This window comes from Ostrea edulis, chromosome 7 (genome assembly GCF_947568905.1).
Source record: "Ostrea edulis chromosome 7, xbOstEdul1.1, whole genome shotgun sequence".
Lineage (NCBI taxonomy): Eukaryota > Metazoa > Mollusca > Bivalvia > Ostreida > Ostreidae > Ostrea > Ostrea edulis.
In genome coordinates, this window is record NC_079170.1 from 41,272,253 (window position 1) to 41,288,873 (window position 16,621).

A 16,621-nucleotide genomic window follows, 5' to 3' on the forward strand; every position below is an offset into this window, starting at 1 on the left:
GCAGTAAACGTTCACTGGATGTAGTTGCAATACCAAAGCTTTGGAAAAAATGACTATTAAATCTTTTAACGTTGTCTCCGCGATTGCGTGTAACCTTTGTGGACTGATTTACGTCGGGGAAACTAAGGGGTCACTAAATAGAATAATATCGGTAACTATATTTCAAATCAATAAGGGAGATCATCAACTTTTCTATAAACATTTGAAGACCTCATATCATTTCATCCTATCAACGAGGGCTAGAATTCTAAAAACAAAATTCAGCCCAAATCTTAGCATTCGCAGACACGATGATGTCCTTAGATCCATTTCCATATTGGTCCAATGGTAATATAGATAATGTAGACAATCTTACTAGTTCACACTGGAATAAAATTAATCTGATGAGACTTTTATGACTTTTTAAACGAACATGTTCAAGGGTAATTCCTTCAGATTATGGATTATTAAACAAGCATTTGTCAAAGCTTTGGCAGGATTTACAATTAATAGACTCTTCAGTAGAGTAGTGGAGGAGAACTTCATAGAACATTTTAACAGTTCGTTTCACGAGTTATATTAAGACAAAAATGTAGACTTCTCTTTCCTTATTGACAGTACTAGGGGAGCAGAATTAAACAACGGAAGCGGTTATAAATCACTTAATTTAGTCTTAATCAAGTAGACCAGCAATTGGGGCAGAGACTTCAATCATGGGTGTTATTACATGGTTATGTTTAGAGCTTGTGTCTGCCACCATGGCTGTGTATATGTGGGGGTAATATGCTAACAAAAATTATATCTATGGTAGTCGAAACTCTCTCTCTCTCTCTCTCTCTCTCTCTCTCTCTCTCTCTCTCTCTCTCTCTCTCTGTTATGTGTGTTTTAAAGTTGTTCCAACATACACAAGCAAAGTAAACGAAGTTCCAAGTTGCATTCAAAAGACAATTCAGCAAATGCTATAACACGAGAATGTTCGATTATTAAATGTTGTTTAATATTAAATTCATCGGTAACAATGACTATTGACAAAGTCATCGAGTCAGATGTGAGAGAATTACTTTTCTGTAAGTTTATTGGGTGTTCTTCTGAAACATTTGCTGTAATAAATGACTGACATTAACGTAAACTCATTGTCCGATACTATAGATGTTAGAAAAACTATACCAAATACAGGTACTAACATAGATAAATGACCGATACATGGTTTCAGAAATACATGTTGATCTACGGGAGGTAGATGTAGAGGTAAATTGTTCCTTTTGTAATATTTTGTTCTATTTCATGGAGAATGGATGCTTGCCTTCCACTTCCCAATGTCATAAAAAAAGTTTTGAACACATGGAAATCATTCATTACACTATGTGAATAGAATTTGTCACATGTCTTTGTAACCTTTCATTGACCATGTAATGACAGGGCATACATGTACATTGATATGCAAAACTGATATTCGGTGAAACCAAATACAATTTAAGAACATGACACGTCCTTTGAAAACGATTAAGCTACATGTGAACTAGAGTACAGGGGAACGCTATTTGAAAATATTTCTACTTCCATGTTTGTAATAAAAGGGGTGTTAGAAAATTCATTCTATGTCGCATGTACAAAGGATCTAATCATTTCAAAAAGAAATAAAAATGCTTGCATTGATAGACTTGAATTGATAAACGATTACGGAACGATATATTTGCAATTTATTTAATGTGTATTAATTAAACTTACAATGTCAAGAAGTAGATCGTAGTTTTTTTCCCAGGAAAATGCTAGTGTACGTTGGAAGTGAAATGACAATCATTTCGCCGTGCAGTTTTAACGGTGTAATGTATTTCCGGATTTTTATGTATCTTTCTATTTGTGTATTCCATTTTGCTATTTACCGAGCAAGGCACTAATTCATTTGTTTTCATTTTAACGCTTAAACTAACAATATTCTAGAGACCATCTGTTTTGAATTTCCGGGTTCGATTATATTTTGCTATATACAATGACAATTAAATTAGCTTCATTCTAGGTACTGTCTTTAAACCGAATCAAATTCACTACAGCATACGGCATGTATCTGCTGCAAATCCATATTGCAATATTGTGCTTTGCATTAGTTGGAGGAGCTCAACTGTCGTGCGAAGAAAGGTACCCATCTACTTTTTACAAAATAATATACTGTTATGCTATGTCACCAAGTCATACAGAATATGGGATTTGTTATTAATCACAGTTTAATGATCAGTTATTAATTTCTGGATTAAAATAGTACAGTCGCATCAATTTGTACTGGTCGTCATAAGGATTTGTAGGCATGCCATTTCTCATTTTAGTGCTTTGTATATATATATATATATATATATATATATATATATATATATATATATATATATATATATTCGTTTCTGATCATTTTAGGTATCGGTTGCTGTTTAAATGTGGTGATATTATATCATATTTTTATACCAGCAAACTTATTTCCTGTTTGTTTTATTACTTTCCCTCACCTTATTTTTTATTATGTGTATGGTAGTGTGTTTATTGCTTGACTCGTTTTTATTCCTTGACCCGTTTTTATTTTTTTTTCTCTGTATACGTTATTTTTGGTGCTAAATAAGTGTATTCATCTTACTTCGTTTAAGCCTTGAGTTTTGACCTTGAATTTCGTCATCGTATTGGATTCGAATCTAACCGTTGCCACCATTCGGTAACGTTCGAGACCCGACAGTCTTTTTATAAACTATAGTTTAATCTTACAATAGCAACATTGAATGCTAATACTGGGTACCTGTCCAGTCTTGCAATAAGATCAAACGAACAAAAAATTACAATGTCATTAGGTTATTTACCATTTGCCCTGACTACTCAGTTATTCGGCCTCTTGCCTACATTTGGTCACCCATCTAGCAGTTGGCTCCTAGTGAACATCACAGTGGGGTTAAGGTGTCCGCGTAAAGTTGAAACAAAAATCACAAAATGTCCTCAGTGTTCTTCACAATGGATGCCGTCAGAATACAAAAGTACTCCATGACGCACATGTCTATTGTTGTATCTCCGGAAAAATGTTGATATTTTCTCGCTATCTAATACCGGTCGACAGGGGATGCTTACACCTCCTAGGAACCTGATCCCACCTAAGGTATGCCCAGGGGTCCGTGTTTGCTCAACTAACTATTTTGCGTTGCCTATATGAGTAATGAGATTTATCACTGTTCGTTATTTTCACCTTTCATCCCACTTGTATGATGACGAAATATTAAATCGATTGATTACCCCACGTAGTACGGTGTTTGTGTATGCATTGATAAACGATTTTTGGCGTGATATGCGACGCTGGAAGGAATTTTACTTTTATTTGAATATGTTATTATTTCTTATTTTACTCGGGACACCACAACCCCACTATGATCTTGGTCACATGGCAGTTGTCACTTTGACTGACTCCGTTGCCCCTTGTTAGTTTGTCACTTGCCTCCAAATCAACACCCTGATCACTTGCTTATTTGACTGACTCTCTTACCTCTTCTTCATAAGTCATATGCCCTGTCCGAACACTGTGTTTATATGTCACTTTCCAACAACCACAATCTAGTTTTCTTGGTTAACTAACTTCTGATTTACTAACAATATATTTGATATATTTACTCTCCGATGTTCCTTTCAGAACTTCGTCCTGCAAGAATGACACCACACCATCCCTACATAAATCACTCGAGCGTCAATTCAGTTATTTAAGTAGCCTTGATATCAAAGTCTTACAAATGCAACCATGCTTAATACCCAAGAATAGGATAATAAGAAAACCGTGCATATCTAAACACAACAGACATTACTTATATTTCTTAAAAATATAATAATCATTTTGTATTCTTATATCTCATCTATACAAATAAATGCTGAATTATAGATTTATATAATGATTTGTTAATTGTCAAAATTTAACAAAGGCTAGTAACTCCTCAAGTTGTACAATCGTTGTATTCTTTTTGGATTCTTTCACGTAACTATGTCTTCTAAAACAGTAATTCATTCAAATTACATTTTGATTAACGCTCTTTAATTTTAATTGTTCAGTGCTGAATATAACATCATATCATAAAATCTGACGAACGGCTTGTATCGGAGTCACAGCGGGTGAGCCCTGCCTAGAGATGGTTTATCCTCCTAGACACCTGGTTCTACTTCTGGTGTGTCCATGGGTCCGTGTTTACACTTCTTTGAAATTTGCATTCTTTATAGAAATCGTAGTATTGATCACTGTTTGTTGTTTTCATTTTTCATTGCCCGTCACCAAAATTCAAAACACTCCTAGATAAGTAGACAAACCTTTAATACCGCATTGCTGAACATCAAATTTGTAGAAAACACCTTGTTTTTGGTCAGGGTATATATTCGACCTTTGAATATTATATGTGCATGTATGTCCTTGATGTGTAACATTGTTATATTCTGATTATTATTGCTACGTTCTTTTTTTTTTTTTTTTTTTTACTGATTTCAACTACATATTACTCAGATTACCAGCTCAAGATACACGGAAAATGGCGGGTGTGACCGTTTGACAGGGAATGCTTACTTTTCCTAGGCATCTGATTCCAGCACTGGTATATCCAGAGTTTCTTGTTTGTCCTACTTTTAATTTTGTAGTTTTAATAGCATTTATTAGATTGATCATCCTTCGTTTTCTTCATTGTTTATGAATGAAAAGGCTTTAAATAGCGTCAATGTGCACTGGGATACGGATCCAAAACTACAAACCGTTAGCAGTAGCTCAGAGGTAGAGTGTTTGCTTCAAAACATAAAGCTTGTGAGTTCGAGCCCCGTTCATGCCATGCCCGCGTAAAACTTACGACGCAAATATTTTAGTAATTGTTCCTTCACTACACTCTCGGTATTTAGAAGTATGTTGTATATGACCTTAAACATGTGGTCCTGTGTCACCACAGACATTGGTACGTTAACGAACTATCTATGCTATGACCTTGAACTCCGAGTATACTTTACTTACAGCTGGTGACGTCTCAAAATGAGCAAACATTTATCGACGAGTCGTAAAACAAACAAGCAACCAACGACCAAACATACAATTTGAAGGTGAATTTAAACAATAGATCAAAGGCTGAAGAAAATCGTGCAATAAAATAAAAATATTGAGGCACTCTGCATTCATCAATTCCAACACCAAACACCGGAATTTACATAAAAAAGAAGATAACTAACGTTGATCAATCCCATAAATTCTATAAAGAATAAAAAAAAATAAGAATTGGCAAACACGAGTCTCTGACCATATCAGAAGTTGGATGTGGTCCCTAGGTTGGTAAAGTATCCTCTGTTGACCGGTGACATCCACCGTGAGTCCTATGTTTTGATCAGGTTAACGGAGTACTCCACACTCAACATCAGTGTGTAAAAGAAAGGCAGAACAATTGATATATAACACGCAAGCCAGTCAGGTTGTATTTGTAAGTTAGATCATTACAACAACACAGGCTTTGCAAAATGATTTTAAAAGATACTGTCGAAACTTTATAACATCAACTTATTTGTCAGTAGGCTGGTTTGTTAAAACAGCCATACCCAGACAATTCGAATTCCCTAGCGTATCAAATCAGTTGAAAAACTAAACCTCATATGTCAGTGATAATGGAATATGTTAAAAATATTTGAAAAGATGATAATGAAGAAGTAAAGATCATTATATCATAAAATTGTGGTATTAGGTTCTCCTTAACATGTGAAATTTCTTTTCGATATGATCTTCTATTTCTTAATCTGTTTTGATTCTATTCTGTTTTCAGAGAACTGAGTGGGGATTGTTGTCCAAATTACTACTACAACACTACTACGCGGAAATGTACACGTATGTACTTCTATTTTCATTTTACAAAGCTAGTGCACTGTCACATGTCATGCATGTGTTCTGTGCTCCATACGCCAAAAAAGTTTTCCAATATCACCTATGTTTAAATGATCGATACAAAAGATTCTAAAATTATTAAGAACCACATCCAGTTTACAATACCAAATGGATCTTTGACACTGCAAAGATTATCATTTGTATTGGACATACTTGTAAATCCCCTTACATAGTTTGAAAATATTCACATGCATGATTATAGCGAATGCTAATTTGCCTAGATTGACCGTGATATAATTCACATAGCCAATGCATATCAACCATAAACGACATTTGTCATGAGTAGGGAGAAACGATCAATTGTGATAATACGACGATGTTGGCAGATACTTAACTAAAGGGATTATCCCATTCACAAGTACGGAGTGAACAGCAACACATTTTTGAAAAGTAGAATTAAAAATCTGAAGAAAAACGCCTAAAAGTCCTCTCATTCTTTAAAAAAAGATTCGTATTTTCGTATGATTTATGAGATTGGTCACCGTTTTGCTATCTCCAACACTTTCATGTTTATGAAATTTATTGATAGTATGCCCAAATGGATTCATTGGTATCAACTGCAGTGAAAAGTGTCAAGCTAATTTTCATGGAAGAGGATGCCAGAAACAGTGTCCTCGACATAGTCAGGGATTATGTCACCATATAACAGGAGAATGTCCCCATCAAGGTTTGAAATATACTATAACATATTGTATCAGTTAACACCGTTTACCAGATCAATATATAGGGTTGACGGTGGGTGTGACCGGTCGATGGGGGAAGCTTACTCCTCATAGTCACCTGATTTCACCTCTGGTATATCCAGGGATCCGGGTTTCCCCTACTCTCTGTTTTGTATTGCTTATAGGAGTTATGAGATTGACCACTGTTCGTTATCTTCACATTTCATCTAGTATCATCTTGTCGATGATGCTTATGATATTTTCATTTAATTTTAATTGTTGATAGTGACCACGACGCTGTGGACGACTCCTCTATTAGATAACGCACATACCAGTACCACTGAACATAGAAACAAAGGAATGACAACTACAAACAATATCCAAAGAAAAGAAGTGTCCCTAGAGAGAGGTTCATTTACTACTCAGACGACGTCAGTAGAGATGCCAAATAAAGAACTAAGTACGGTACATTTTTTTCATAATGGAAAGGTCATCGATTTCTTGTATTTCGTAAAACTCATCTGTTAAGATATACCTAATATGTACATAAACTACAAAATATGTAGCTAATATACATGTATATACATACTACGTTATTTATTGATCCTGAAGCGTACTACTACACCAGTCTAACATTGAACGAACGCTAAACGGTTTGATTAGAACGGTTCTAGGCGAGATCAAAACGGATGGAGAACGAACGGTTTGGGCCGGAACACATTGAACCAAGATGGGAATGAACGCTTTGGCCTTGATTTTAAAATCTGCATTTCGGATTACTTAAGCATTTTCTAATTACATTTTTTTTCAAACAGGTACATTGTGATAAAGACAGAAAAAGAATGAGGAAGGGGATTAAAGTGGGTTTTTTTTCAAATGATTTATTTAATTTAAAGATATTATAAATTTTAAGTGAAAAAGTAGGGATTGAAAATGAATTACAGCATGGTGTAGATTTATATGTAGATGACTTAAGCATGCATGAAATAATTCCTTATGCACCATTCCTCATATATAGGTAATTACTTCGTCATTTTCAAAATAAATTACATTTTTTTCAATTCTCATCACTGTCCTGTTTTCCCTGACTTTATCAAGTAGCAAGCAAAGGCTACTTGGCAAGTCATATTAACTAAGGAACATATAGGACGTCTTTGAAAAGACTCCTGGGGTAATTTCAGGTCCCATTTTGAATGAATTTTGCCCGTTTAATTCAGACATGGTCAGCAGCTTCTTGACATGATTTTGAAATCATAAGTAAAATTACTACAAAGATATTATAAAAAGTTTCAACATGTAAGTATGTGTTGGTAATCTAATTAAAACGTTAATCTATGTTAAAGTGTATTTTTCGACTTTTTATTATATAAGTAAATTTCGTAAAATAAAAATATTTGCTGCTATTACTTACAACTTCGAATGAATGATGTAGGCAGAGTGGATGGAACCAGGCGGCCGTTTCACTAAACGATCGTAGATCGTAAACGTAGACTTAAATGTGAACGTAGCACGTACGACCGTTGCACTAAAAGTTACGATTTGCGATTTACGATCAGTATTGATCGTAACCCTACGAGTGGTCTATGGCTATCGTAAGTGCTCCTACATGCACGTAGATGAGCAATATGGCCGCCATGCTGGCCCGCCTGAGATAATTTTGTGGTAGTATTTACCTGACTGAGTTTGTTTATACTTTGTAGGAAGAAAACAATCACAATGACTTGCAGTCTGCTTTTGCACAAAAATATTGTACAGTCCGAGCCCGAATCTTAAATCAATTAGAGTTGTCCTTCTTTGTTACACACAACCACAGAAATGTCAGTCTCACAGGGGGTCAAGCCCGTTTTGGGCCCGGCCTCTGTGATACCACAAATATAGTAAATTTATAGTATTACAGAGTTCGGGTCCAAAAGGGTCTAGTCCCTGTGACCAGTCTGCTGAAATAAATGTAAAGGCAATGAACTCATATTTTAAAAAAAGAGAGGAGGGGGTGGGGTGGGGGGTAGTCAATATAATATCAAACTTTCCATGTAAGAATAACGAGAACAATTGTTAGAAAAGTAATATGGGGAGAAGAGGTTGGGGGGGGGGGGGGTATTGCTACATGTGTCTGCATCACCGTTAGATTACATGTATATTTAACATTAGGCAGAATTCAAGACATTAAAATTCTTATATAGACATGTTCAGAAATTAAGTTTCTTTAGTAACAGTTGACTTTAAAAATCCGAGAGGTTGCGATTCGACGGACGCAGCTATTTTTTTTTTTTCGTTAGATCAATACCTTTGATGCAACTGACTAACAGCATAATACATGCACATTCGAATGATAAACATTACAAATTTTAAGGAAAATATGATAATAACATGATTTGGTAATGGGGGAGGGGTTAAAATCCCAATTTTACAAGTGGAACATTTCTAGTTTTATGAAGGTCGTTAGAAATTAAAAATACAAACGAGATCTATATGTATACACAGACAAGGGAAGGGTCATTATCGGACCCTTGGGGTTCCGATCCCTTGTTATAAAGTGGAATCCCGTGGGGATCCGGGTTAGAATAGGTCCTCAGTACCTATTGTTTGTCGTAAGAGGCGACTAAATGGGGCGGTCCTTCGGATGAGACTGCAAACACTGAGGTCCTGTGTCACTGCAGGTGTGGTACGATAAAGATCCCTCCCTGCTCAATGGCCGTAAAGCACCGAGTATAGGTTTAAATTTTGCAGCCCTTCACCGGCAATGGTGACGTCTCCATGTGAGTGAAAATTCACGAGAGGGACGTTAAACAATATGAAATCAATCATCATAAAGTGCAATATCAATAATAATTTTTAATAAATGATCTGGATTATACATCACGTAAAGACAGAAGTTAGCATATGCTTACATGCCTAAACGGAAAAAAATATAGAATACAAACACATTGGGAAAATAAATTCCAAGTCATTTAAGGACAAATTGAGCCCATGATTTGTTTGAAATTTATACAAATAAGTGAATAGATATTTCTTTAGTGTTACAGCGTATTTTACAACAATGATTAAACGCCTGAGTACATGTATATATCCATGGTATGATGTAGGATAAAATTTCCTATACTTGTGTGCAATTTTATTTTCATTTATTTATCTTCTTTTATCACTATAATTTCATTTTCTTATTCATTTTTTTTAATCCGTTGAACATATTTTACTGGTGGAAACTTGACTCACATGAGCAGATCGATACATGACATTTAAAATTCTAAAATGTATATCTTTTATGTTATTTCTTATATCATTTCCCCCCCCCCCCCCCCCCCAATTTTAGCTACATGAAAGTCAATAAAAATTATTCTATCAATTGTTTAAACATTTTAGGAATTTTCTCTACGTTACACTAGAGATCGGGCTCAAAATTTCCATTATTTTTGTTGACAACTTGCATGGGTTACTGCAGACGATAAGGATATGTTTAAAACCATGAGGAAATAATGAATGGATATTTTTTTCCATGGTAGGATTAATTTGAAATCTACCTCCGTAGAGAAAAAAGTTCTAAAAAGTCAGACATAAATCGCAATCGTAAGTGTTACGACTATACGATAGGTTTCGTGAAACGCTCGTATACGTGCGAGTCAAATGATCTTAAACGTAATCGTAAGTTTACGATCTACGATCGGTTAGTGAAACGGCCGCCAGCACTAATTCATTGAGATATGGTATTGTCTTTGACGATTTATTTCGTTTAAGATATCGGAGAATGCGATGTTTTGCACTGTGAGAATAACATTTAATTCAATATGTACCTAGTTAATAATACATGATGAGTCTCTATTCATTGACGGATCATTGTTCGATGTACACATTGTGCACGAGGACGGTGCACGCATCATGATACAAGTAATGAATTCATAATGATTTGAATTTGAAAATTATGCAAATATTATGGTTTGAAATAAAATTGATAGCGTTTACTAATAGAACACATCGATTTTGTGTTATTCTATGGTTGTTCCGTCTTTATCTGACTTTTCAATATTAAATGTTGAAAATGGCAAAAACTACGAAATTTCACTCAATATAGTTTAACTTAATCAATAACCAAAGAAAATATGTATGTTGTCATCTTTTTTAAGATGTCAGACATACAAAAACAGAAGCATATAGAGGTCAACATAAGAAAATATCTCATTTTAACAAAAGAAAACAATAAAAATCGATACAACTTGTTAGAATGGCATTTTTTTTTAAATGTCAACAGTTTAGAAAAACTGCTAGTTTATAAATATGTATACATTGATTGTGGATTTTAGGGAAATCATTGCTTAATAGGCAATAATTCGTTGTTTGAACTATGTGGGAACGTTGAAAAAAACAAATATTTTTTGCAGTTATAGCAAAGTGTCGTTTTAAAGAAATTTACATTTGCGAAAATCATGTAGGATGTAGAGTAGTGGAAAACAACATGTCTTCACATGATGAAGATCACGAGTTCGAATCCAAGTAGGGTCTGTATCATTTTTCGTTATATTTTTTGTTAATGAGTATTACCTTACCAATCTATATACATGCGGATGTATATATATGAAATTTTATATATACATAATGTTTGCGATAGATAGTTAATTAAGTTGGAACTATTACGTTACGAGTACATGCGATGCAATGACTTTTAAATAATTCTTTTGTCATATTTCTTAAAGGAGTTGTGAGATTGATTACTGCTCGTTATCTTCACCTTTCATTTTGATGTATGCAAGGTGAAGATAACGAACAGTGATCAATCTCATAACTCCTACAAGCAATACAAAATAGATAGTTGGGCAAACACGGACCCCTGGACACACCAGAGGTGGGATCAGGTGCCTAGGAGGAGTAAGCATCCCCTGTTGACCGGTCACATCCGCCGTGAGCCCCATATCCTGATCAGGAAAACGGAGTTATCCGCAGTCAAAATCAGTGTGCCAAGAACGGCTTAACAATCGGTATGAAACACGTCAGACAGCATTGACCCAATGCAAGGTTGTATTGACGAACTAGATCGTTATAACGACCATAGAATTTGCGAAATGCTGACTTCAATCGAGACTGTTGATATCATATATAATGAATTCTGAAAATCACTAAGATGTAGCTTTCTTCAGTAGAGAGATATTTCATAAAGATTAACTAATGTTTTCAATCCTTGGGAGCTGCCATACTGAAAAAGTATTACCTCCCTGTTGGGTTATCTCTTAGCATCCACTAGAGGACAGTACTGATAATGACGTCAGTAGGACACATTGGATATTTTTGACACATTGTAAGTATCAACGTTAAAATGGCATCAGCAGACACTGAATTAAATATGGTATATCAGTTTGAGCCCAATGTTACAGAGAATTGATTAATTGATTGGTGTTTTCCGCCCCACTCAACAATTTTTCAGCTATCTGGTGGCGCCCAGTTTTTATTGGTGGAAGATAGAACCCAGATACAATATACCTGGGAAGAGACCAACGACCTTCCGAAAGTAAACTGGGAAACTTTCTCACCTACCGGCGCGAGTGGGATTCGAACTCGCGCCGACAGAGGTGAGAGGCCGTGTGATTTTGAGATCGATGCTCTAACCACTCGACCACAGACCCCCCCCCCCCCCCACACCGAGGAAGAAATTGTTTCTCAGAATACTACTTCTTCACCAGCAGATGATTTTAATGAGAGAGGAATTTTACTTGATTGGTGTACTTGTGGAAATTGTTGCTATGTGCATTCAAAGGATGTCTTTGTTGTCAGGAGTTTGGATATTTTGTTTCAGATTACATAGATATACACAGAAAGTGCTATTCTCTACACGTATATCTTAACACGGTGTGTCGAATTCCTGTTATAATTAATAGAACTTACATTAATCCATGGATTTATGTATTCAAAGAAGAAAGATATCAGATGACTTGGATAACAACCTGTTGAACAAGTAAGAACAACACAAAAATGAGTAATACCTTCTGTATTCACATGAATTAAAATCTAAACACAATATGACATTTGTGTGTAAACATTTCCAATTACATACACATGTGATAGAATACAGTAACAATTATGTTGCAGACATGCTATCAAGATTTCTGGCCTACAGACAGTTTATCAACTAAGTCAGACGCGATCAGCCTTTGGTGGTGTGTGTGTGTGGGGGGGGGGGGGGGTGTAGTTTCACTCTCATTTGTTGTGACATCAATTAAGGGAGCATTTCCTGAAGAGCACTGCAATTATGAAGGATTTCTTTAAACCTCAGATTCTGATACAGATTTGAAATAATTTTTTTAAATGTATATAAAGAATATAACTGTAGATTGCATTTCAAAAAAAATTATCTGTGGTCTATGTACATAAATTACTATAAAATATATAAATCACATGCCTATATTGCAGTAATTTTATGCCACAGTCACGTACCTTAATTATCCCCAAAAATTATAAAATGTAATAAAATTAATTGAATTGGAATACATGTATGTATTGAGATAGAGTACTTCTGGGTAAGTTCAGAAGTTGAAGGAGCTAGACATATTTTGTGGGAGTGTTTTCTTCTTTTTCTTAATGCATTGTAATTAGATTTGATTTCAATTCTTTTTGCTCCAAAACCTTATCCATCAATTACTAATATGAATCCATAAACTTCTTCTGCTGTATACTAGTGACCCAGTCAATAGCAATGTGTCTTATCTACGTCAGAACACAGATGCACACTTGGAAATAATGGATGACCTCCATAAACCTTTAAAGAAAGTGAACGTGAAAAAACTATTTGTTGCACAATAAACTTAAAAGACCTCCTGAAACTAAATAGTGTGACCTGAATTTAATTTGGTTATTTCTATTACGAGCTTTGATCAATTAAACACTCTAAGTTGAAGGTTTGTGGAGGTCATCCATTATTTCCCAGTATGCATCTGTGCTCTGGCATAGATGAGACACATTGCTGTTGTTGACTGGGTCACTATTATACAGCAGAAATTTATTGGATTCATATTAAAATTGATGGATAAGGTTTTGGAGCAAAAAGAATTGAAATCAAATCTAATTAAAATCCATTAAGATAAAGAAGAAAACACTCCCACAAAATAACTCCAGTTCCTGCAACTTCTGAACTTACTCAGAAGCACTCTAGTACTGTTATATTTCAAGATTCCAAATCAATTAATTTTATTAGATTTTAAAATATTTGGAGATAATTAAGGTGACTTAAAAGAACTGCAATATAGGCATATAATTTATATATTTTAAAATAACTAATTGATGTACATGGACCACAGATAAATTTCGGAAATGCAATTTACAGTTATTTTATTTATTTAGATTAATAAAAATTACTTATTTAGAATTTGTATCAAAATCTGAGGTTTCAAGAAATCCTTTATAATTGCAGTGCTTTTAGGAAATGCTCCCATCATTTATGTCACAACAAATGAGGGTAAAACTACTCTTATTTTTTCCCCAAGAGGCTGACCACGTCTGACCTAGTTGATAAACTGTCTGTAGGTCATAAATCTTGATAGCATGCCTGCAACAGAATTGTTACTGTATTCTATCATGTGTGTGTGTAATTGGAAATATTTACACACAAATGCCATGTTATGTTTAGATTTTAATACATGTGGATACAGAAGGTATTTTTCATTTTGGTGTTTTTTCTTACTTGTTTAACAAGTTGTTATCCAAGTCCTCTGAGACCCTTCCTCTCTGGATACATAAATCCATGGATAAATGTAAGCTGTATCAATCATAACAGGACTTAGACACACCATGTCAAAATATGGGTGTAGAGAACTGCACTTTCTGTGTATATCCATGTAATCTTGACACAAAATGTTCAAACTCATGACAACAAAGACACCCCTTGAATGTACATAATGTCTCTCTTATTAAAATAAATTGCTGGTAAAGAAGAATTATTCTGAGAAACATTTTTTTCCTCTGTGACATCAGGTTCAAACTGATATCCCATACTTAATTCACTTTCTGCTGATGACATTTTAACGTTGATGCTTACAATGTGCCAAAAATACACAATGTGTCCAACTGACATCAGTATCAGTGCTGCCCTCTAGTGGATGCTAAGTGATAACCCAGCAGGGAGGTAATATTGTTTTCAATATGGCAGCTCCCAAGGATTGAAAAGATTCGTTAATCTTTATAAAATATCTCCTTACTAAAGAAAGCTACATCTTATTGATTTTCAGAATTCATTATATACATCAAAATGACAAATTTAAACCCTTTGTCACATTTTTATGTTCACTTCCTTTAACTTAGAATGTTTAATTTAAATCTCGTAATAGCAACAAGCAAATTAGATTTAGGTCCCACTATTCAGTTTCAGGGGGTCTTTTAAGTTTATTATGCAACAATTTTTTTTCCGTGTTCACCTCCTTGAACGACCTCTCGTGACAAAAATCAAATTTTATGTCATATCCTACTTTTCTTTCAGAATGAATGACAGTGAAAATTGTTGATGTAAAAGACGTTATTGCGCACACAGAAGAAGGCGAATCAATCAAGTAATGAAAAGGATTTTGGTGCAATATTCATGTGTCGATTATATTACAGAATCATTGGTCATTCCATATGGTTGCGATAAAGCCAGAACAGCATAGTCAATTCAAGCAGACCAACATACACCCAAAAAGAGTAGCACCACCTCCTAAAGCTGCTAGCATTCGCTGACATAGACTTCCTATTTACAAGACATTCCAAGTACCAACTCAAGTCATTTGTATAGTTTTGTGCACAAGAAACTGGGACAAAAACTTCTAGACACTCCCACATGTACTCACGTTAGAGTATTTATTCAGAGTGGAGTTTTCTTCCTCCTGGATCATGATGTTGTACAAGCCTATGATCAATTTTCAAATCAGGCAATTTAAAAAGTTTGAAGCAACAAAATATTCCAGCACTTTGTGTTTAACTTCCATTCTTGAACAAACTATAGAGGAAGTTTAACGGGAAGATACTTCTTCAGCACTAAATCTTGACGACCCTTTGGGTTTGTCAGATATGTATTATTACTACCCTTGTAAAAGAACAGTTTCACGAGCTGATGAATTCAATGGACAAAAAAAAAAACCAGGGAAGTTCAGATCAATTAAGATGAATAAAACTAACAATGATCAAACTTAGCAATCTTAGTTGTATGAATCACATATCCAAAAACTCCTCTAATTTTAAATTACATTAATGATGTCAGAAAATGAGAATGAAACTTGTTGTTCAACTTCCCTTCTGATCAGGTTTTCCCTACATGCGGTGTTTACTCGTTACAGTGTAGATCTGAGAGATAAGGGACAAAAATAGACAATATCCCAGGGATTACGTAAATACAAAGTGTATTTCACAACATTTCCGAGGGGTTTATTAAAATATTGTACATTTAGTAATAAACATATAAAAGTCATTTGCGAAGAGCAGTGATTATATCACATAACTGCATTTGTAACTTTGTATTAGAAATATTAAACTTTCAATGCTTTGGGAGGTAACGATGCGCGCAGGTCCCCCATTACATGATACAATCTGATCATATTCCTTGTTTACTCAAAATGTTTCATCTATGACCTATAACCACAAGATGCTTCTCTAGAACAAAAGGTACAGGAACTCATATTGTAGTCACTTGTTTCTTGCAATTTTCTGCAACAAAAGATAATTGCTCAAATTTTGTTCACGACAATATTATTCATGTAGTGGACATATGTAGAACGTTTTTATCCATTGTAGTTGCGGATGACACCGGATTCATAGGAAATTTCCCCGCTTTGAGTATATGACCGATGAGGTCTAGGATGAACAAATGAAGATAAAGAACATTGATTGATCACATATGTCCAAGCGTCCGTGTTTGATTTAATCTTAATTGTGTATTCAAGATGGAATTTATGAGATTTTTCATTGTTGTCTCGACTTTTCATACTCACAGACCGGTGACAATTCTTGTTTGCTTTATTTATTAATAGAGCTTATTTTGATTCATATATCCCAGTCAAATAAATGTACCTATTTCATATCTGTTTCGTATCGGGATAATTAACAAACCATAGATGGTAACAACAAA

General features: G+C 34.7%; 1 protein-coding gene across 3 annotated transcripts; it reads left to right on the forward strand.

Annotated features, from left to right (window-relative positions):
* Positions 1–1,922: 1,922 nt before the first annotated feature.
* Positions 1,923–16,571, forward strand: LOC125654560 (uncharacterized). Of its 3 annotated transcripts, none has more exons than XR_008796993.1 (5): positions 1,923–2,115; positions 5,769–5,830; positions 6,417–6,554; positions 15,002–15,071; positions 16,288–16,571. XR_008796993.1 is itself a non-coding variant. In XM_056144426.1 (5 exons), the coding sequence occupies exons 1-5, from the start codon at positions 2,039–2,041 to the stop codon at positions 7,373–7,375; spliced, it is 462 nt and encodes a 153-aa protein (XP_056000401.1). In that variant the 5' UTR covers positions 1,923–2,038; the 3' UTR covers positions 7,376–7,578. The 3 variants fall into 3 exon arrangements, 2 of the variants coding, with proteins under 2 accessions (XP_056000401.1, XP_056000400.1); XM_056144426.1 differs by lacking the exons at positions 15,002–15,071; positions 16,288–16,571 and adding exons at positions 6,836–7,009; positions 7,365–7,578; XM_056144425.1 differs by lacking the exons at positions 15,002–15,071; positions 16,288–16,571 and adding an exon at positions 6,836–7,578.
* The last annotated feature ends 50 nt before the right edge of the window (positions 16,572–16,621 follow it).

Excerpts from the sequence above, each read along its gene's own strand:
- LOC125654560 (XM_056144425.1), top strand. The coding sequence starts at position 2,039 with ATGTATCTGCTGCAAATCCATATTGCAATATTGTGCTTTGCATTAGTT. Across the intron at positions 5,831-6,416 it reads TACTACGCGGAAATGTACAC|TATGCCCAAATGGATTCATT; the intron begins GTATGTACTTCT and ends ATTTATTGATAG. Across the intron at positions 6,555-6,835 it reads AGGAGAATGTCCCCATCAAG|TGACCACGACGCTGTGGACG; the intron begins GTTTGAAATATA and ends AATTGTTGATAG.